Raw genomic sequence first — 22977 nt, 5'->3', positions numbered from 1 at the left:
TCTGTATCTTTTTCTGCTTCTCTTCTCAAAATATAGTGTAATTTGGTTTGTTTCTTTCTCTCATTTTCTTTTAACTATGAGGGTGTTTGGCTAAGCTTATAAGCAAGTCAAACTGACTTATAAATACTTTTTGACTTATTTACGTATTTAGTAAATACCCAAAATGCTTATAAGCTAAAATCAACCATAAGTCATAAGCTGGTCACCCCCAACTTATGACTTTTAAGCTTATAAGCATTTTTTTGTTTGACCAACACTTTTACTAGTTTATCCTTAATAATATTCTCTAATTCACGAAATACTTTTCCCAAAATAATTTTTTTGACTTTCTCTTCATTCCATATTCGTTGTTAATTCTTTTCTTTACAAAAAAATTTAAATTATAATGTTTTCAAAAAAAAAAATCAAGGGTATTTTAGTCATTTTTACAAAAAATAGCTTATCGGCACTTTTTAATCAAACACTTGCTTATATCAGTTTAACCACTTCTATCCAAACACGTAAATACTTATTTTAAAAATCAATTTTCCACTTAAATTTTTTTTTTCAAACACTTCAAGCTTATGAGTTAATCAAAGGGGCTCTATGTTTTGATTTGATTCTTTTTAGTACACTAGTTCTTCAAAGAAGCACGTCATCATATTATATTGTGGTTCCCTTCTTTTCAAAGGAAAACACATGTTGTAGTAGTTTTGGGAAGCCCATAGCCTCACAAGTAAAATCTCGTTCAATTTCCCACAAAATTGGAGCCTTCAAACTAAAAGTTCAATTCCTCTGCTCTGTTAATTCATTATTGCTATATGGCGTTGCTTGTGTCAAGTGTGCAATTTCAACCTGGATTAAGAATTGTATATTCTGTACAGAAAAGGCAAAATCCAAACAACATTCTTCACAAAAGGTCTCAATCCAAAACCCGATTCTCTTTCTCTAGCAATTCGATAAATCAGCGATATCGGTACATATCTCCCCTAAATTCGGCTTCAATTAATGGATACTCCGTACAAGAAGCTGATTCTAGTGAGAAGCTGGGGGTGAAATGGATGGAATTTGTTCGGAATGTATTTCCGGGTGGAAATTGGTGGAGGCTTGATGTGGATGATATTGGAATAACGGCAAAGCCTGTGACTGTTGTGCGTGCTCTTCACCGAATGTGGGAATTGATAGCTCAAGATGGTTTGCTTATTTTTGCTGCTTTTACTGCACTCATTATTACTGCTGTACGTGAACCAACAGTTTTTTTTCTTTCTTTCAAAATTGGACCAAAGAAAATAGTAGGAGTAAATAATTACTAACTGGAAGTTACTTCGCATCAGTTATCAGAAATTAGTATCCCGCATTTTCTGACAGCATCCATCTTTTCGGCGCAAAGTAGCAGTATCGCAGTGTTCCACCGGAATGTGCGCATCTTGGTAGTGCTCTGCATCATTTCCGGAATATGCAGGTTTTTGTATCATTTCAGACGGACATAATGCACATTAGTATTATTTTGCACTGTCACCCTACTTACCTGCATTTTTGCGAGTATCCTAACATACATACTTGTTCATCTGCTTCTCCAATAGTGGTGTGCGAGGTTGCTTTTTTGGGCTCGCAAATATGATCCTGGTGAGTCTTACATCACATTTTAGAAGAATAGAACAATGCAGTTATCATATACATATACTCTGTATTGTCTTTTTATTGGGGTTATACTGGTGTCTATCATGAACTGGCCTAAACATCTAGTATTGTATCTTTACTTCTATCAGACACTATAAAATCAGTACCATTTAAATAATCTTTTAAAGGTTAGAGTCGTCAAGAAACAAAGATGGTTTAATTGCCTTGCACTTCATCTTTTTTGCAGGTCCAGCGAATGAGGGAAAAATTGTATTCCACTCTTCTTCTTCAGGTTTCAGGAATTTCTATTTGCTTAAACACAACTAAAGCATCATCAAAATTGCTTCTATATGAAGCGCAGATCCTTATATATTTCTGCTTACCCTCTTTGTAGGATATATCCTTTTTTGATTCTGAAACAGTTGGTGATTTGACAAGTAGGCTAGGGGCAGATTGTCAACAAGTCTCTCGCGTAATTGGAAATGACCTAAATCTGATTTTGCGTAATGTTCTCCAGGTAAGATTTCCTAAGATGTCTAATGCGTTCCGATATTCATTTTTGAGTTGGTAATTTACTTTTGTCCTTTCCAGGGAACAGGTGCTTTAGCTTATTTGTTGATTTTGTCCCCACCACTGGGATTGTGCACATTGGCTATCTGCTGTGCACTTCTCACGATAATGCTGTTGTATGGCCAGTAAGTTTTTGCTCATTGTTTTACTTGTATGAATCAGATGTATATTAACTTAGAATCTTATTTACCGGATAGACGTAGGTGACAGTAAACCGTGCATGGTTTTACATCTATTAAAAATGAGAAGTTCCAAGGATAACCGTTTTACTGAAACTTTTGGTCACCAATTTTTTGAGTTGATAATGTAAGGACTGACTTATTTATAGTAAGAGATGAACTTATCTCTTACTTTAGGAAATTATACAAATAGTGACAAGGGCCAAGCTAGCCTTTGTTGCCGCAGGGTTTTGGTCCAATAGCAAAGGTACTACAACACAAGGTGTATGGTAGGTGCAGAACTCTAGATCGTGAACCAAGTCTGGTATTTAAGTAGAGAAGGGTGGGGGGTGGGGAGGGGCATTATTCATCAGGCTTTGAAGCTGGAATAAGGCCACTCTTGGTTATCTTTAAAAAAGGGGCCAAGTTGGTCTTTGAACCAATTTCCCATCCACAGTCATGTGAACTCTAGTTATAGAATTGGTCTCTCTTCTTTTAAATCGCATTTTCATTAGTTGCTATATTATGCTAATTCTCTTAGTAGCAAATGAGTACCATAATACTTTGTTCAAGTAGGTGAAAAAAACTTATACTTGAGAATTATTGCAATTTATGATTTCCTGAACTTCTTCTAACTCTCTCTCTCTCTGTGCCTCCTTCTTTTCATAGATACCAGAAGAAAGCAGCTAAATTAATTCAGGAGTACACTGCTTCTGCAAATGAAGTAATCTTAAGAAGTTAATTGGTCCATTTTTTCCCAAGATGTTATAAGTTAAATTCTTAATGATTTCATATCCTTTGATGTGATGTAGGTTGCCCAAGAGACATTCTCCCTCATGAGGACTGTACGAGTGTATGGAACCGAGGAACAAGAACTGGGAAGGTACTACTTAACAGAAGGGATTTTATTCCCTTTGTGTTTTGTTTAACACTGCCAGGAGTAAGCATAGAACATATGCAAAATATAATTATATCAAGGTGCTCAGTATTAACAAGAGCTCGAAAATGACCATCTTCTAGAACAGGTATGCACGGTGGCTAGGGAAGTTAGCTGATATAAGCTTGCGTCAAAGTGCTGCTTATGGATATTGGAACTTTAGCTTCAACACGCTCTATCACTCAACACAGGTCAAACTCTTTCCACCGTTGAACACTGGAGTATCTTTCTTCTCCTTTGTACCTTCCATCTTTTTTCGTTGGTTGATAAATGAGGAACTCTCTTTGAAAGAAAGACATTTCAAAAATCGGGAGCTCTATGTTCTGAAAACAAATGTCATACAGAAGCTAAACATAACAGGAAATGCTTTCTCCAAGATCAATTTAAATTTACTTAGAAGGAAAATGATCGATGGATTTTCAGAAAGATCTTTCACATGGAAACCACACTCTTCTTTAGCCCTTGCTTCCCAACATTTAGACATCGTTACACCTCATTATTCGGCCCTTTGCATTATTTAAAAGTATTTATGCAGCATCATTTATCAATATATATATAAGTGGGTGACACCTTGCTTAAACTGCATGCTGCTTAATCCCAAATGTTAAAAACTATTTAAATATCAGTGGGTGACACCTTGCTACACTGCATGCTACTGTGTCTCTTGAGTGACACGTTTGCGCTATTGCTTGGTTCCTTTTCTAGAGAGGTGTTGATTGTTTGACCAGTCTTCTTGCTATCAACTGCTTTTTCTCTTGGTTGATACATTCTCCGGGCAGAACTTAAACCCGATACTTGCAAATTGTAAGTTTTACCTTGATTTCTCTTACCTTGCCCCTTATATTTTTGCATCAATTCCTCTTTGTAGACCTATGTCACCCTTCATGTTCCATCAGACAAGTAAATCGTCTAGCTCCTTCAAATGCAGCTGGAAAATTGTGCTAAAAGTTGAAATTAAAGGTATATGTGTCAAATACAACCCTGTCCTTGTGTATGACACTCATATTCCTGTCAGTGCAACCTCGTAAACAATATTTTTGGCTAATGCTCACAGCATCTCAAGTATTCCCTGAAAATGCATCCCTACATCATTTAGCACTTCCATGACTTGCATATTTTTACTTAGAAACTTCTGGAATTCCGAGTTTCATCTAATGAAGCATACACAACCATTTCCTTTCAATGGTTTTGGATAGAAAGAAATAGATGCTTCTCATTTTCAATCAGATATTTTTTCATAATCATTTGCAGATTCTACTCTTGGTGTTTAGATCAGCCCAAATAATAGTAGTCTTTTTTGCTAATTGTTTGAAAGAAAGTTTTTCAGTTAATCATTTAAAGTGAAGTCCAATTTTGTGCTTTGACTTTTAGGTTATTGCTGTGCTGGTAGGAGGAATGTCTATTCTGGCTGGTCATATTACAGCAGAACAACTTACAAAATTCATATTGTACAGTGAATGGTTGATTTATTCTACATGGTGGGTGGGGGACAATTTATCATCATTGATGCAGTCTATTGGGGCAAGTGAGAAGGTTTTTCAATTAATGGATCTTAGACCTAGTGGTCAATTCGTTGACAAAGGTGAAATCATTTTCCAACTAGCTTCTTGTTTCACTTATCTACTCCCTGTATTTATATTGAGTATCTTGGCAGGACATGGCATGTTCACCCAACTAGGGTTCTAAGTGTTTGCAAGAAAGAAATGTACAAACCTTTTAAATATTCAGTTTAGATTTTGGGAAGTCCTGTATGTTTAAACATGTAAGAAGTGGTGAAAATTTAACTTTTGAGTTAATATAACATTAAAAGAAAGAAATTATCTATTCAATTTAGTCAAAGGGACATTATCTTGTGATGGTTGAAAGACGAACTATGATGTACAATTTGAAATGAAAAAATAACTTTTAGTAAAGATTATTGGAAAGCAAGTCACTTTTACATTCTTGGATTGGATTTCCAATGCCTCTTCTTCATTTGTTATGCTTGCTCTTTTCGGTCATTTGGTTGCTTATAATCTGTTGGATATATTGTTTCAGTTATAAAATTTAGCTATTAATAGGTGTTATCAATACTTTCTAATGCATTACAGATCCCTCTGGCTAACTGAATCTTCTAATGGCCGAAGTATAAGTTAAACTGAAACTAGGCACAAAATAGACTCACCAGAGTTGGTGTGCATTCATACTTTGGCTTTCTGCAAAGGCCCGTTCATGTTCAAAGAATGATTTCATGATTCGGTTAAAGGAAATTTCTCTCCTATGCTTCAAAGTGAAATTTTTTGAGGTAGAAGGCCTGATAAATACCTGAAATCCCCTGTGTACGCTTAAATTTCTGAGAGAGAAGCTTTATGAAGTTGTAGATCTTCTTCAAGACTGGCTTTTATGGAAGATGTTTTGCGAAGCGTGGCTCAACTGTTTGCTGTGTTTTCTTGACAAATGGTAGAAGATGGCGTGTATATCATTGGGGGTGAAGGGGGAGGCAGTGGTTTGTACTTAGAGGTACAAATTATTTAGGTGTTCATAAAAGCAAGGGTTCTCAACTACTGATGGGGAGGGTGTAGAATCGCTTTACCTCTGTCCTTAAACAACATTAGTCGCTCTTTGATGCAAAGTTCCATCCAATCAAAATTGCTGACAGTTTTAAGTACCTAATTAAAGAATTTCTGATGGAAGGTGTTTAATGCCTTCCAAATGCAGCATAAAAATAAACTCATGTAAGCTGAAATAGCTCCATTGGTGCAATAAGTACTCTGAAAAAAATGTTTTGCGGAGGCTGCATATTCTCATCCTGCTTTGTGGATTGTTGTAGGAGCCAAGTTAAAAGGATTAGCAGGACGCATTGAATTTGAGAATGTTAGTTTCTACTATGCTTCAAGAATGGAGGTATACGTGTCTATTCGATCTCACAGCATGTGGTTCATTATCTGAGAACAAATATTCCTTTTCGCAACGAGACTCAAATACAATGTCGATCACTTTATCCTTTTCTTAGCTATTTGCATCTGCGTGTTAGTATAACTTTTTATGTGGTAAAAGATTATATGATTCGTGTTTTGGAGTATAAAGCAGTTGATTTCAATTCTTGATGTTCTGATTGTGAAACAATCTTCTTGATAGTTTCATTTTCTTGCTGATTTTATGTATAAACTTCTTACTTATGCTAGAAAACAGAATTTTGCGGCTGAAATTAGAAAAACTGACACTTTCCCTACTGTACAGATGCCAGTGCTTCAACATATTAACTTCGTGGTGCATCCGGGTGAAGTAGTAGCACTTGTGAGTCCTTTAATTTCTGACTGTCAATCTAAAATTTATTTTGGCTGCTATATTCCATATTTATGCGTGCATCTTTTAATATCAAATGTCATACTTCATCTGTCCCATTTATGTAACACACTTTCCTTTATCACTCTGTCCAAAAAAAAGGAAATATTTCTATATTTTAGAAATATTTAGCTTTAAACATCCCTGTTATGCTTAGTAACATATTTTTGTAGTAACAAATATCTTATGGCATGTTTAAAGCCACAAGTTTCAAAAGTCTTTCTTTCGTTTTTATACGCCGCGTCGAATCAAACACCTTCATATAAAATGGGATGAATGGAGTATCAATTTTCTCCATTTCGTTAGAGTTATGGAACTGCTTCCCTCTATAATCGTCATGACTGAATTGCTCCTTTACAGTTTCTCGAGCAAGCAGGTAGTTTTTCTATTATGGCCAAGGGTGTGGCACAAAATGGCTGCACATATAGAGTATTGTCACGACCCCAAATCTAACTAGTCGTGATGACACCTAACCCAACCCACTAGGTAAGCTAAATGATAGACAACATCACTCAAATAGGATAACAGGAATCAAATTATATAGCTGGGCCAGTTTCCGTAGAAGAAGAAAGCAAAAGGTGTGGAAGTTCGCCCCGTTAGCACTCATGTGGATAGCTTGGGGGGGGGGGAATAGGAGAGCTTTTGAGGGGATTCAGTCTCCTTTTTCACATCTTAAGAATAGTCTTTTATCTTTGATCGCTTTTTGGTGCACTCATATAGCCCCTACTTGTATAGGAGATTGAGCGTCTTTTGTAGAGAATCATATTCTGATGTAAATTCTCTGCTTTTTGGTATACCTCCTGTATACGGGAGTTCTCTCCCTTTTGATTAATACGATTTTACCTTATCAAAAAAAAGGATAACAGGAATCAATAAATAAAATAATTGATCTTTTTATACAAAATCCCAAGGATAGGTAGTACATGTCACGAACTTCTAAGACTTAGAATTTACAAAGCTGGTATGAAATAAATACATCCTCTGCTTGAAATATACATAAACAGATTTACAAATCTAAAGTTACCGTGAAGATGGGGCAGCAATAATCGGGACGCAGGTACATCTTCAATGCCAACTCTCGCCATACATAGCAATATCAGCTCTGAAATATGCACGCAAGGTGCAAAAGTATAGTATGAGTACAACCAACCCCATGTACTCAATAAGTAACAAACCTAACCTTAGGTTGAAAGCGGTGACGAGCTGGGAAAACGGTCAAAGTCCAACATCGATAGCCAAATAACAACTCGTAATAATATAATGAAGGCAGTACAAGCAATAACTCAAAAGATATTATACTCAACTCAATCACAGTTGCGGAAAAGTAGACATGCTTTTCAGGTATAACAGTAAAGCCCAAATCTTTCACCGGAGTCACCAAAATATGAGTAAATCAGGAAAAAAAAACTATGATTTTTCCCAAACTTTCAACAACAGATAAGACATTTCATTATCAGATAGCATGAGGAAAGTACATCTCTATGCCTACATGTCAATATGCATGTCAAGTTATCAATTTATCATACACCGTCTAGCATGAGGAATATACATCTCAATGTCAGACTCCGGAGGGACGGATCTTGCCCAAGAGCTAATCAAAACCCTATAAGGCCTTCTGCGGCGTGCATCCCGATCCATAATGATAAATAAGCCAATAAGGCCTGCTGCAGCGTGCAACCCGATCCACAATAGCACTCACATGGCTCTTAGGCCCACCTCAGTCATCAATCTCTCAATTCTCAAGGGTTCACAATCTCGTACCACTCAGCCCAAACAATGATAGGTGTGATTTAACAGTGAATGATGAATAAAGACTAAGATATGATATACAATAAAGAATCATGACTGAGTATATAATTACAGTTAGAGTAGATAATTCAAAACAATAGAAATATCCTCATTAGGTCTCAACCAAATAAGCACATAGCCTAAACATGATTTCTAACATGAATCATAGCTCAATTAACAGCAAAACAAGTCCGGTCATAGTCTAATAGTCAACTTGAATCATGATTACCCCGGTGCATACCCACACGCTCGTCATCTAGCATGTGCATCACCTCAATACATCTCTTATAACATAGTTCCCCGGGTTAAATACCCTCAAATCCAAGTTAGGTATGTTACTTACCTCGAACAAGCCAAATCCAATACCGAGCAAGCCAAACAATACTCTAGAAACGCCATCCCGTGTGTATCAACCTCCAAACAGCTCGAAACTAGCCAAAAAAACTTAATATCATAAATAAACGCCATCGAAAACGATTTCGAATAATAAAGCTTCGATCTTTAGCTAAAATAAAAAAATCAACCCAGAAGGTCAACACCGGGCACCTCGGAACCCAACAAAACTCACAAACTCCGAACACCCATTCTGATACGAGTCCAACCATACCAATTTCATTCAATTTCGACCTCAAATCGGCCTTCGAATCATCAATTTATGTGTTAGAAAAGTTTTCACTAAAATACCTAATTTCTTCAATTTGATTCATCAAACAATCGCTAAATTCAAGGTTGGAATCATGAAATATAAACAAATTCGAGTAAAAAATGCTTACCCCAGTCCAAATTGTGAAAATCCCTTCCAAAATCGCCCAAATCCAAGCTCCAAAACCTTGTGAGAAAAAGTGACTAAATTCCGGAACAAGTACAAAAAAATGCAGCAGTTGTTCTATCTTGAATCAGATCCCAGATGACCCCTAAAATCACATTTGATAAGCGCAGCATAATCCTTGCGAGATTACACCTAAGATAGCCTTTTGAATCACCCAATTTGGCCTTAAAATGAGGGAGATATGATGTTTTGAAGTTGTTAAGGAAGTTTGAAAATTTAAGGGACAAAAAGTGACATTTTCGTAATTATTTTACACCAGACAATCAACAACAAAAGAATTTTCGTTTTAGTTCCCAAAACTCGTTCTGAACCTCCAGGACACAAAATATGCATTTCAATCATAAAACACGGTACGAACCTGCTCGCGCAGTCAAAACACCAAAAAGAGGTTATCTTGACCCGATATTGACCATGGTCAAACTGCAAATCCTTAACTAGTTTCTCAACCAATGATCCAAAATACACATTACTCCCTCGGGACCCTATCCAATCATACTAACAAGTACAAATACATTATCCAAACTTATCCAATGCCTCAAAACACCCACGGGAACATCACAACAAAGAATTGAGGCTCAAACCGAATAGAATTTCTCTTCAGTTGTTAAATCTTAATTCTTTTCAAAAGAGTGTCCGAATCACACTTAAAAACTTCGGATTACTTCCAAACTGTGCACACAAGTTCAATTCAACTATATAGACCTATCCAAAGTCTCAGAACACCAATTGAAGTCCAATAACATCAAAATCAACTCTTGGTCAAACTTATGAACTCTTAAGTTCTTCAAATTGTCAACTTTCGAGAAATAGAGTCGAATTCTTTTAGGAACCTCCAAAATCAAATCCGAAGATACGTACAAGTCCAAAATCATCATACGAACTTATCGGAACCATAAAAGCTCAATTCCGAGTCCGTTTACCCAAAAGTCAAACCTTGGTCAACTCTTCCAACTTAAAGCTTTCAAATCGAGAGTCATTCTTTCGAATCAATCCCGAACAACTCGAAAACAAAAACCGACTATACATGCAAGTTATAATACATCATATGAAGCTATTCAAAGTCTCAAACCACCGAACAGAACACTAAAGCTCAAAACGACCGATCGGGTCGTTACACTCTCCCCCACTTAAATATACATTCGTCCTCGAACGTGCCAAGAGTTGTTTCAAAGCCATCAAATCACTGTATAAACCCGTCATACACATACTCATGGGTGATCCCACGTCATCTCAATCCATAAAAACCCATTGACACAATCTCGATCGAGATTCTTCATATAACCTTAACCGATAAGCCTTAAAACCAAATTTCCAACATCCGATTCATTACATGACCCGAATCTTGCATCTACACACTGTATAAGTCTGAACAAGCTGTGTCAAGTCATAACCATAACCCAAGATGTAATCACATGATATATCCCATAACTCACATACTCGTAGCAGTAATTTTCGATCACAGTAGCTGCTCAAATACAAACCCGGTGTCGGTAATAAATCTCATATCAAATAAAACCTCGTTCAAAACCTTTGTACACTGCCGATGATGAAAGAAACACATAGAAACTCTTAACCACTCATCAAATCAACAAGTCATGTAGCTCTCTCGTCCAACAAGAACCAAAGCCAAATTCTAAGCCGACTTCTGATATTATTCTTCCAAACATACCGTAATCTAATCCGATAGCACCCATTCTAGGTCCAATGACCTCATTTCATCAAACAAAGCTATTCTATTTGCATGCCACACCAATACAACCTAAAGCCACAAACTGTGCACCAATAGTCAATAATTCAAATGTATTCAAACATGGAAAATGACTCATATGAGAGAACCGTCCCGCAAGCTCAACAAGTACCACCACAAACGCAATGCTATGATCCCATCACACATAGTATATAACCAAGACCCGCGAATCTAACACAAAGGATCATATCTTAACGTAACTCCGCTACCCCATCCAACACCGGTCCATATGAAATACCTCGGGCCACAATGTTAAAAAATCAACAACCATACGCAAGTCAAAAACAACCACGCAAAATGCATGACCATAACCATGGCAAAACGGATAGCACAACATACTACCAACAGGAAAGACCATAACCGAGGCGCAATCAACCATTCAACACCCCAATAACCATCTCGCTCCTATTTTGCCGCAAGGCCCAAACAAAAACACATCAAATGTGCAAATAACCAACAACTCACAACCCATTGTAGCATAGAAGAGTAACACAGAGAGCATATCGGAACACGAACAAGCTCAACTCTAACTGAATGACACTCGCCTCAACAATAACACTGCTAAGTCAACAAATACGACTCGGTGTAGGATACACATCGTCATTTAGCCTACCAATGGGCCCCCAAATCAACTTCGGTCATCCACATATAGATAATAACCCTCCAAAAGTCCACAAGACACAACCATAACACATACTATTAGCTGTCTAACTTTGGCCATACCTTCACAGTCTGTAACCACGAAACAATCTGCTTTTGAGAACTCCCAGTCTCCAAATCATAGAACACATCAATCACCATAGTCGATCCCAACTCTACCGCTCGAATGACTAACACATCATTCGTACACAATCATCCCACGAGAAATACTTCCAAAATCCTTCCGTGCGACATAACAAAAATCTGAACATTAGCAGTGGTTCAACCAGGTGAATACCGCAATACCAATGAAACATCCGAAATCAGAACACAGTGCGCCTTCTGAAATACGCATCCTTCTCAGGTAATACCAAGTAGTAATAACATTCATCTAAACATCTGAGACCGTCCACGCTGTCTAAATTCATGACCTCCCATTTCGAAACCGAGCCACAAACTAGTACATGCAAACCTCAATCCCACACGACGCACCGCATCTATCATACCATCAAATAAAATATGAGAATCTAGTTATCAACTCTGAGCCACAAGCAGGAGTATATACTCAATCAGTCAGAAACCTATTACTTGACTCTCATCCCAGAGAAAATTACAAAACGCAACATACCCCTCATACCTGTAGATAATATCCATCTCAAGCTGTGGAAGAAATCATCGAGAACACTTTGAAACCCATTTGCACTTAACCAAGACATCAAAACTGAATCCCTCTACTTCAACCAAGTCACGCAGGTCGCTAAGCCCAAGAATATTGCCACAAAACACCAGTAAAGCCTCACCACATCATAAGAACCTAAATAACCGATCATTTCCATTACTATGCTGATCTGATCTACCACCAAGCTATCTTATATCTCCGAGTTCCTTCCAAATTGCCTTCAAGTTAATGCTTCTCCTTGCAAGAACACCACGATCCTTACCTAAAGCTCATCACAAGAGATCCTAGCATGAAATCACATCGTCTTAAAGCCCATGAGCCACTGTATTCCCTCTTGAGCACCCAAAATGCCGCATTCGAGTTACCCAATCTGAAGAGACCTTATGTGAATATGAAGCTGTTTCCTTAACCTCTTAAATGCTGAAATATAAAATCCATAATGATACAGAATTACCGCGATTACCGACACCATCCAATGCAAGTCCCAAATCTTAGCCATATACAAATCCAAAAAATTCTCAAATGCCACATATGAATCTTGAACTCTTTAGAACCTTCCAGAGAGTTATCCGCCCCGTGCAAATCTCAAATGCACCGCCCAAAATGAGCCGAACGACCTGTGCCCCACTAGCACACCAACGCCCAAAAGAGTAATCCACACCTCTAAGCAACCTAGTGATTTCCTTTTCTTAATACATTACATCCACCACGAACAACAAACCTAACATTCCAAGACTTCTATATATCCATAAGGTGTAACACGTCATACATCCAGAAATCTCCTTGCTTAACTCATCATGAAGACCAACCTCTGCAAGTCATAATCGATCCTTAAGTATGCCTTAGACTGAAACCAATACAACACCTAGCCATGCAATCAAATCGTCGATAACAATCTCTCCCACTTGGCTCAAGGCCATAGAACAAAACACCCGATAACTCACAATACCCATACTCTATTACTACCATAATCCCGTATTGAAACTCAACTAAATCCTTCATAAGCTCATGCAACATAACCCATAAAATATCTTAAATCATCTGCTAAGCTCGCATTCACCCTCGTAGATAGTCAAGTCAACTTTCTCAACCGATCCTACTCAATCGCAACACATATAATCCACTGCTAGAAAGAAACTCTCACACAATATCATAAGGATCACACATTCATAGATCACCTCGCAGGAGATAACCCATCTGCTTAGCCTCAAATTGGCATTTCACTGCGCCCTACCATGACCACGACCATCATGCAATCACTTAATCTTCTCGAGTCTAAACTCGTCAACAAGACATAAGAATCCATTTCATCCCAAACTGGACTGAAAGATCCCTCAACACGATCATAACTCGAGACTGTACAACACATCAAAATCACGAATCACACTCAATTTAAGCCTAAGAAACTAATGAACCATATCAAATCAACTCCGAATGATCTCAAATTTTGCACACTAGTCCCAAATGAAACAATGGACCTATTCTGATTCCCAGAACCAATATCCGAACCCGATATCAACAAAGTCAACTCTCGGTCAAACCTTTTAACCTTCCAAACCTTCAAGTTTTCAATTTTCGCCAAAAAGCCTCGAACCAACCTACAAACCTCCAAATCAATATCCGGACATACGCATAAGTCCAAAATCACCATATGAAGCTATTGGAATCACCAAAACTCCATTCCGGAGTCGTCTACACAAAAGTCAAACTCCAGTCAACTTAAGCCTTCAACTTAAGCCTTCAACTTTGGTGCTAAGTTTCCCAATTCACTTCAAAACTTTCCCGAAACCAATCCAACCATCCCGGCAAGTCACATAACCCGCAAGTGAACAAAGTAAAGCAATAAATAGGGGAAAGGAGCTACAGCACACAAAACGACCGGTCGGGTCGTTACACCAGGCAAGATACGAACCATCAGCATCCAATTTTACCATACTAATACCATGTGAAACAGAATTATTGTAATCTACTGTTTTTGAGTCCCCCATATTTTTGAACAATCTGAAGCGCGCACAATTTTTTTATTGCAGAATATAAATGCTAAACAGAAGAACCCGGTGACCCAAAACAACCTTCAAAATCTGAAAAAAAGGCTACCGGGGCTAACTGGTTATGCGGACTTGTCTTATGTTATTCGAAAAAATCTGAAACTTGTTTTAGGTCGTGTAGTAGACATAATCCTTCCAGTGGTACCAGTTTTTGTACAGAACTGACGGAGGGCGAGATAAAAAGCTTTAGACAGAAACTTTAGCAAGAAAACTATAAGAAAGATGGAGAAAACTCAACCTATGGAACCCTAGTGCTGCAGAGGGAGAAAATGCACCTCAAAAGGGCAGCAATGGTTTCTGACACCTCGATGAAATTGAGAAGAAGAGAAGGCTTCTTTGTATTTCAATGTATACTTTACATCCAACTGATATATGCATTTATACAAAAGTCCTAAGAAAATAAACGAAAATAATGAGAGAATATTCAGTTACAGTACAATCTTCCTATAATCAGCTATCCTACAATCAACAACGACCCAGTAAAATCCCACAAGTGGGTCCGGGGAGGGTAGTGTGTACGCAGACCTTACCTCTACCCCAAGGAGGTAGAGAGGCGGTTTCGGTAGACCCTCAGCATACTCCATATTTTATTTTATGTTGAACAACTTATTCTATCAAAATCAATTGTTGCTCGCTCCTAAGGTTTTAATGGTGTCGAAAAGGATGAAGAAGCAGAATGGAAGTTAACCTCAATGGGATGAAATTTTCAGATCTCCCCTCCTATGAAAATCTGATCTATACAAATAAACAGAAAGGAATACCAAAAGCATAGCACAAAGCTTACTAGGTTATCACAATCCTGGTATTGCATTGATAGCGATACATCAGCAGTACAAGGGAATCGTCCCCATCTGCTGTGTTTTTTGAAGGCACGCCTACTTGAAGAGTAAGGGAAAACACTAAAAATAGAGAAAGGGGCAGTGCCAGAGAGGTTGAGTGTGTTCTGTGCAACTTCATGGCCAATCTAGATAATCTGCACTAAACCTAAAGGGACTCAACCTAGATAATTTGAACTGTCCTCTATTTGATAATACTTATTGATCCTCAACACATACTATTTCCCGTTTGTAAGCACGCTAAATAAGCAAACATAAACTTGCTGGAAATTAAACATCTTTTCGCAAAACTATTTGGCAAATGGACCATGACATTCTACATCTAGAGAACAGTTGTTTCAGATAAGAAAGGAAGCACAATAAAGTAGCATAAGAGTTCCCTTGAAATATATGGGATTAGTTGTCAAGGTATTTAGGTAGCAGTTCAAAGTTCCAGAACAATTGTTGAAAAAAAAAGGAAAGGAGATCTAAGCCGTCTTCTCTAGATAAGGCTAAGGCACTAAAACAGAACACCAGATCCAAACATCACAGAGAACTTCTTCAGACATGTTTTATTTTTTGATAAGGTCCTACAATCAAGCTATTAATTAAAGATTTGACTCTCTGATTCTTCTCCTATAATTAAGTTGGTCAACGGAAAGCAAATATACTTTCAATTCTCAGCTATCTAAGGTTACTTCAAATATTTTCATTTTGAAATTATGGCCCCTTTTATCTCTTTGTATATATTAATTTTGGGACTCATTGTCCCTTTGTATCATTTAGAACATGAAAACATATCATAAACTTCTGAACATATCATAAGCTTCACATTTGAATCATAGTCTAGTCTTTCAGACAAATCATGTGATGCATAAGAAAATTATAATTTGCATAAAGCCAATTATCATGTCAATACATTCGTTCGTTAAAGTCTAAATCATGAGATAAACTTCAGTTCTTTCATACCTTCAAAACATAAGTCATAAAACATCGAATGATAGATTTTATACCATTTCATATTAAAATATAGCATTTATTTGCATAATTTGCATGAAAACTTGGAGAATGCAGACTCGTTTGCTCCTGCAAACATGTATTCACATTCTAAATCACATTTCTAATCATTGAACTGTTCATTTTTTGAGGTGAACGCTTCAAGGAAGGTTAGGTTTCCATTTACCTCAATCTCTTGCCTCAACAATTCAAACAACGCTCTGACACGTTAAGTGAAGTGAGACATATAATATTACAACTCATTTTCATCAATTCATATCCATTATAAACTAACATGACCAATTTGGGTCTTGGGTATCAGATTCAAGACAGCCAAAACCTTAATTCTTCCTTAATGGCAAAAAATTAACTTCATCAATCTAATCACATATATTTATTTGGTTATCAAAGCCATTTAGGTCACTACACCCAATTAACATTCCCAATTACTCTTCATCATCTTCCCCAATTATTCCAACCGCATCCATCGAATCCACTTCTGGGGTTCAACTAATACTTCAATCAAACCATGATTTCTTCTCATAATCACCTTCTACATACTCATCTATACATCGTATATGGAGTTTGGGTAATGGGGTTACCTCTTGTAGTCAAATTCCTTAATTTACATACTTGGGAGATTCTTGAAGATATTGAAATCTAGTGAAATGAAAGATTAATGGATGTTGGGACTAGCATTTAGTGAGCATAATTGACTCAAAATACTCGAAATCACTTCCTTAGATGGTACCCCTTGACTGGGTACGACCTTTGGAACTCACAACCCTAACCCCTTTCTCCCTTCCTTTTCTCTTTCCCCAATTCACGGAGTATTTATAGTAAGGAGCTTCTCGCAGCCACGAGCTCCTTTGCCCTGCCAGTTTTTTTTCTCGCGGCGTGATCCTTTGGATGGCTAAGGTCTGATTCTTGCGATTGGCTTGCGGTAAGGCTAACTGTATTGTTGGCATTTTTAAGCTTGTGATGGTTCCACGTGATTGACTTGCGCCTCGAGCTTACCGCGAGACACCACTGTAGCCTATTCTAGGTTTCCAAATTTCATTCGACACTTTCTTGCTATTTATTAACCTTATACCTTTCCAAATCATACCAATCATCCAGTATAATGTTCCAAGCGCATTACCTACATCGTGAGGCATCACTAACACATTTGTGATACTTTAATCACATCATTAGGCTCGTAACTGTCATAATTACTGTTCAAAAACCTATAGGGCCTTACACACGGCTTCATGAGTCAATTTATGCAAATAATGTGTAAGATAGTGTACAGATAAAAAGTACGTAGACGTGTGGCATAAGTGTAGATTCCCCCCCCCCCCCCCCCCCCGCCCTCTCTCTCTCTCTCTTGTCAAGTGAGTGTAAACATATCTGTATATATGCTACATATTTGTGCATTAATATAATACATAGGTATGCTTATGGCTTTTGCCTGATCACATCTCTGCTGATCTGTGACTATGTGACTTGCATGAAAAATAAATGTATGGTATATTATCCATCTTTTTTTGGATATATATTTGTGTATATTTTTATTTCTCTATTCATCAATTTGTAACAATGACTCTGAAATGAATGTCATCTGCTGTATAGGTTGGTCTAAGCGGTAGTGGGAAAAGCACTCTGGTGAACCTGCTCCTTCGGCTTTATGAGCCGATAAGTGGGCAGGTAATTCTTGTCTTGTTCAATGTTAAAATAATACTGTTGAATTATGAAAATATATAACATGCGCTTCTTGAGGAAATTGTACAAGCTTAAATCTCACTTTAAGAGGCCTTGACAATAACAGTTACCTTTTGTTCCACCTTTCTTTCTCACAAAAAAGAACTTCATTTTCTTCCAATTTGCTTGTTTTGGATCTGTAGATATCTATTGATGGCTACCCACTTCGAGATTTGGACATCAAGTGGTTGAGGGAAAGAATTGGATATGTGGGACAGGTTAGCCTTATTAATTATTATTTTCCCAATTTGAGTTTAGTATGGTTTTATAATATCATATTACTAAGATATCTTGAACAGGAGCCTAGACTTTTCCGCATGGATATCAGCTCAAACATAAGATACGGCTGTAGTAGAGATGTCAATCAACAAGACGTAGAATGGGCTGCTAGGGAGGCTGCTGCCCATGACTTTATTTCATCTCTACCCAATGGCTACCACACAGTTGTTGATGATGATTTGCTCAGTGGAGGCCAGAAGCAGCGAATCGCAATTGCTAGAGCCATTCTTAGGGATCCAGATATCTTATTGCTTGATGAAGCCACTAGTGCTCTAGATGCAGAGAGTGAACACAACGTAAAGGTGTGTTTTATAAAAGTTGTTTAACTGATAGAGATTGTTGAATTGCCCGCTAAATATGCATTTCCAATTCCCATAGGGTGTGCTTCGTTCTGTCAGAAGAGAACTGAACTCAAAGAGAACTGTCATAGTAATTGCACACAGGTAAAATTGCCTCTGTTCTTTCAACAGAACCATGTACTAGTATGTAATATTGACAAACTGCTACTCACAGGCTTTCGACAATCCAAGCTGCTGACAGGATAGTTGTGATGGAAAGTGGAAAAGTTGTTGAGGTACAAATTATGGCTTTTAACTTATCAGAGTGAGAGTAGCTAACGTCATTATTCAGTCTCCTTTCTTGTTGCGATCTTCGCTTCTATGTCGTGTGATTCAGTCTGTCAGGCAGCTCTAGCATAGCAGCACTGCATTAAGACTAGTGCATTTACCATCATGACAGTGGTCCACTCTGGACTGGTTTTGCGATGCCAAAGTTTGTGTACTTGTAAATGAAGAGCTATTAGTCTATAGTTGTCCATTTAGCATCTAACAAGTTGGAAACTTAAGCATGGAATGTTGCAATCAGGAGTGGAATGTTGCAATCTGGAGGTTCTCATTCTGTTCATAGCTAAGAGCTGCCTGCCTCTCTCAATTAAGTTTTGGTCATATCGCATGTCTCCTGGCTCTAATCACTCTTAGTAACTCTGATTTGGATGATCAACCTCTGATCTTACTTTTGCTACATTCAGATGGGTGGCCACAAAGAGCTTCTCCTCAAGGATGGCTTGTATGCTCGATTAACAAGAAGACAGGCTGATGCTGTGGCATGAACTCTTGTTAACTGACATAAATGTTCTGGCGGATTCTTTGACCAAGTTCGTTCCTGATTGGACGCTGCAGATAGGTTGGTGTTTTTTCTTTTCGAGCAATTTTAGCAATGTCTATGCACCAGATTAGGTATAGGCTTCAGAATGAAGAAGGCAATACAAGATTAGTTGCAGACATTGCAGTTCGACCATCTCAGGTTTTCTCGTGAGAAGGTTGGCTTCAAAGATTCTGCTGCATCACCGGCCAAAGCTGTAACCATTGAGTTTTGACAGCGATTGATGCATAACTGGTTCAAGGGGTGGGAGTAAATATATAACCTGTATAGATAGCAGATATGTTTATCGACAAAGAGCAGGTACTGTTGTTACAAAGTTACAGAAAAAACCCATCAATAAACCAAGGCCCATTGTGTGAGGCTCGGCTCATATTTTCTTCTTTTAGGAATTCAACTATATAGATATCCTCACCAAGACCAATAACGGAAAACCCTCGGTTGGCTTCCATAACTGAAGAATCTTTTGTTTGAAATATTGTTTTGCTATTCTCTTTCCGAATAATTTGTTGATTACTGATAATTTCCATGGTTGATAGATTCAGGGCTTTTCCTCCGGTGATAGTATATGACATCTTGGTTGAAGATCTTTCTGTGAGTGTATGGTGTAATCCTCCAGTGGTTCTTCAATTCTTTCGGTTGTTAATAACTTTTCCAGGAAGTAGGATTTCATACATAACATTGCACTAATTGGTGGCGTGACAAAAGTTACACCATGCCAACATTATGGAAACCTTCTATCGATGAAAAACATATGAGAAAATCTACATTCAATACAAGAGATAATTTTTATTAAAGGTGGGTTATCTATTCACCTGTGGAGCTTAACTATGCATAAAAGCTTCTTCCTGAAATACCCATTTCGATTTTTTGTATTATTCTTTAACTCTGAGGACTTCACCGAGTTGAAATCGCAAGTAGAAAGACAGAAGGGATGTAGAGATGGAGGAAAGGAAGAGAGGAAAAGAAATATAGCAGAGATGGGAGGAGGAAGAAAAAAAAAAGGGACAGGGTCTAGGGATTTTGTTAGTAAGGGGTATTGTAGGATTAGGAAAATTTATGGCATAAAATGGTAAAATCATAGGTCAAAGGAAAATGACTTTTAAGCTAAAAAGCCATTTTGAACCTTTTGACTTAAATTAAGTACTTTTTTTTCCTCTGTCAAACACCCAAATAAACTAAAAATAGTTTAAAAGCGCGCGCTCTCTCTCACGTACTAATTTCACCAGATCTGTCAAAACATTTTCTTCTCTAATTTTTCTTGGATTAAAAACACGGTTGTGTTTCTTATTTATGTTGACACCGAATTTCCTCCTTTCTAATCAAAACACTTTGCATCTTATTTCATTATTTTTCAAAATAATGCAACACTATAAGTGAAGAAAATACCAACCAGCATTTTCCGATTCTTAAATAAATGATGAAGATTGTCGGGAAACATTTACAATACTATTGGACACTAGAGTCAAGTTAAATAATTTCACAATATATGTTATTTGTCTTAAATTTAGTGTTTTAATTTACTATTTGACTCTATAGTCCCAAATAGTTTGAATAGAAAATTCGTTAACATTTTTTTTTTGGCGGGGGGTGAGGTTTAGTGTTTTAGAGCAAATATTTTATGCTAGTGTTGTTCGAATTGCAAGTAGTTCTGCACCCCAAAAAAAAAAAAAAAACTGCAAGTAATTCTGTTCAAACTGTATTGCACTTGTTAATAATATTAATATTAGAATAAATAAACTATTTCAATTACGAAAGTGAATAGGATTAGTGCAAATCTTTCTGGCACTGTTATAGACAGAGTGAAAGGTAAAGGGGGAGAGCGGGGGAGGGGCTGATTTCAAAAATGGAATTAAATGTTGGACGCTTAATGCCCAAATGGGGGAAAAGATGAGCTAATTTCAATTTTTAGGAAATCAACTATCAAAACCAAAGACATTCTAGTGGTTATTTTCTTAATTCCATAATTTATTCCGAATAATTAAGATCAATTTTTTTTAAAAAAAGACAGAACCTAATATTGCTTTAGATTTTGGAAAAAGGTCTATGAGACTAATTGAAACAAAAAAAAAAAAAGACACTTCTTCAGTCGTTGAAATTATCTGGTAATAATTTACATATTGGTTATTTATTGAAGGATAGTTTATTCAAATATTTTGGATATATGAAAGATATATACAATTCTCCAAAAATCTCCACACATATAAGCTAGCAACATCTCTATTTATAATAACACGAAACCAATTTTAACTAGAACAGAAAAATCTATTACTAAATAATTCTGACTTCAAATTCTACTGAGACATAAATTAGATAAACTAGAAATTGTCAAATTTTGAACAATTTAAGTTTTCTACTACAATTTTGAATTAGTTTTTTTAATATTCTCCCGTAATTTAAAGTTGTATACGTTTGACTTTTTTGTTGTTGTGTTGAAGCACTTTCTTGAACTTCCACTTGTTGATGCACTTTTCATCGACCTTCAATTATTTTTGTTGAAACACTTCTTTTCAACCTTCATTTACGGGAGTACTTCTCTCCAACTCCAATTATTAATGCACTTCTCATCAACATTCAATTATTGAAGCGCCTCTCTTTAACGAAGTATTTCTCTCCAACTCCCAATTGTCGATGCACTTCTCATCAATATTCAATTGCTTAAGCAATTTTCTTCAACCTTCAATTATTGGAGCATTTCTCTCCAAATTTCAATTGTTGGTGCATTCTACCAATATTCAATTGTTGAAGCAGTTTTTTTCAACCTTCAGTTATTGAAGCATTTCTCTCCAATCTACCATGTTTTTTGTTTTTCCTTTTTGGTTCAACTTTTCTTTAACTTTTAGAGTCCTTTTATTGCATATTTTCTTGTACCTCTTTTAACTTGTAATGTTTTTTTATCCTTCCTAGCATCAATTTTTTTACATGCATATATTATTGGGCCGGCGTTTTCCAACATATATTGGCCAGATGGGTGACACACATTAGCTAGCTAGCATCGCCCGTAGGTTGCAGAAGCTATTGGTTCTCTCCCAAGATAGTAGAAGTTCTAATATCAATATGAAGAAAAATATTCGATTAAAATATTCTGAATCTCTAAAAGGTCTCTATAATCTTTTACAAATTTCCACACATAAAATAAGACAAAAATTACACTCTTTGTTCGTTGGGCTAACAATCCAATTAATTTTGTCCCATATTTTTGCTTCTTAACACAGTTTGACGCAGGTTGTATCATCCTTTATCCAACTATTAAAGACATACTTATGATGTTTTTCTCTTCTTTCTTCATTTCCAACCCACTCAATTTTCTCTCCTGCCTGCTATCGCTTCTTTTTCTCTAACTCACATAGATATATATATATATATATATTTATAGATCTCAAACTTGATTTAAAGCATTTTTCCTACTAAGTTGCTTAATCTTCCCAAATATTTATAGATCCCAAATATTTGAATCTCAGATTGATGGGTGTCCAAATTTGAAGTTGAAGTTTTGATGCAGCCAGCCTCGAAACTCCATTGAAGGAGCTTTGAAGCTCGAAGTTCAACTTGGATCTGGAAAATCTTAATCAAAAGCGATACTTGAATCTAAAGTGCTGGGTTGATTTTATTTGATTAACATTTGTTTTGAGAATTAGACCAGTTGAAAAAGAAGTTGAAGATGAAACCTA

General features: G+C 36.9%; 1 protein-coding gene across 2 annotated transcripts; it reads left to right on the top strand.

The window, feature by feature from the left end:
* The first annotated feature begins 651 nt into the window (after positions 1–651).
* Positions 652–20134, top strand: LOC104225236 (ABC transporter B family member 26, chloroplastic). Of its 2 annotated transcripts, XR_011405556.1 has the most exons (19): positions 652–1217; positions 1314–1441; positions 1563–1605; positions 1847–1891; positions 1994–2116; positions 2191–2294; positions 2997–3051; positions 3140–3210; positions 3353–3455; positions 4636–4846; positions 6074–6147; positions 6484–6540; positions 17741–17815; positions 18013–18087; positions 18169–18450; positions 18527–18591; positions 18662–18722; positions 19176–19330; positions 19846–20134. XR_011405556.1 is itself a non-coding variant. In XM_009777000.2 (18 exons), exons 1-18 carry the CDS (start codon positions 801–803, stop codon positions 19254–19256), a joined length of 2070 nt encoding a protein of 689 aa, XP_009775302.1. In that variant the 5' UTR covers positions 652–800; the 3' UTR covers positions 19257–19808. The 2 variants fall into 2 exon arrangements, 1 of the variants encoding a protein (XP_009775302.1); XM_009777000.2 differs by lacking the exon at positions 19846–20134 and having other exon boundaries at positions 19176–19808.
* Positions 20135–22977: the final 2843 nt, after the last annotated feature.

This window comes from Nicotiana sylvestris, chromosome 2 (assembly GCF_000393655.2).
Source record: "Nicotiana sylvestris chromosome 2, ASM39365v2, whole genome shotgun sequence".
In the NCBI taxonomy this organism is placed as follows: domain Eukaryota; kingdom Viridiplantae; phylum Streptophyta; class Magnoliopsida; order Solanales; family Solanaceae; genus Nicotiana; species Nicotiana sylvestris.
The sequence above is the reverse complement of the archived record's forward strand: the minus strand, read 5'-3'. Positions and strand labels throughout refer to the sequence as shown.

What these genes read in the sequence shown, in the direction of transcription:
- LOC104225236 (XM_009777000.2), top strand. Translation starts at nt 801, where the DNA reads ATGGCGTTGCTTGTGTCAAGTGTGCAATTTCAACCTGGATTAAGAATT. An exon ending in ATCATTTCCGGAATATGCAG is followed by an intron (nt 1,442 to 1,562) that starts GTTTTTGTATCA and finishes CTTCTCCAATAG; the next exon opens with TGGTGTGCGAGGTTGCTTTT. An exon ending in GAATTGGATATGTGGGACAG is followed by an intron (nt 18,088 to 18,168) that starts GTTAGCCTTATT and finishes TATCTTGAACAG; the next exon opens with GAGCCTAGACTTTTCCGCAT.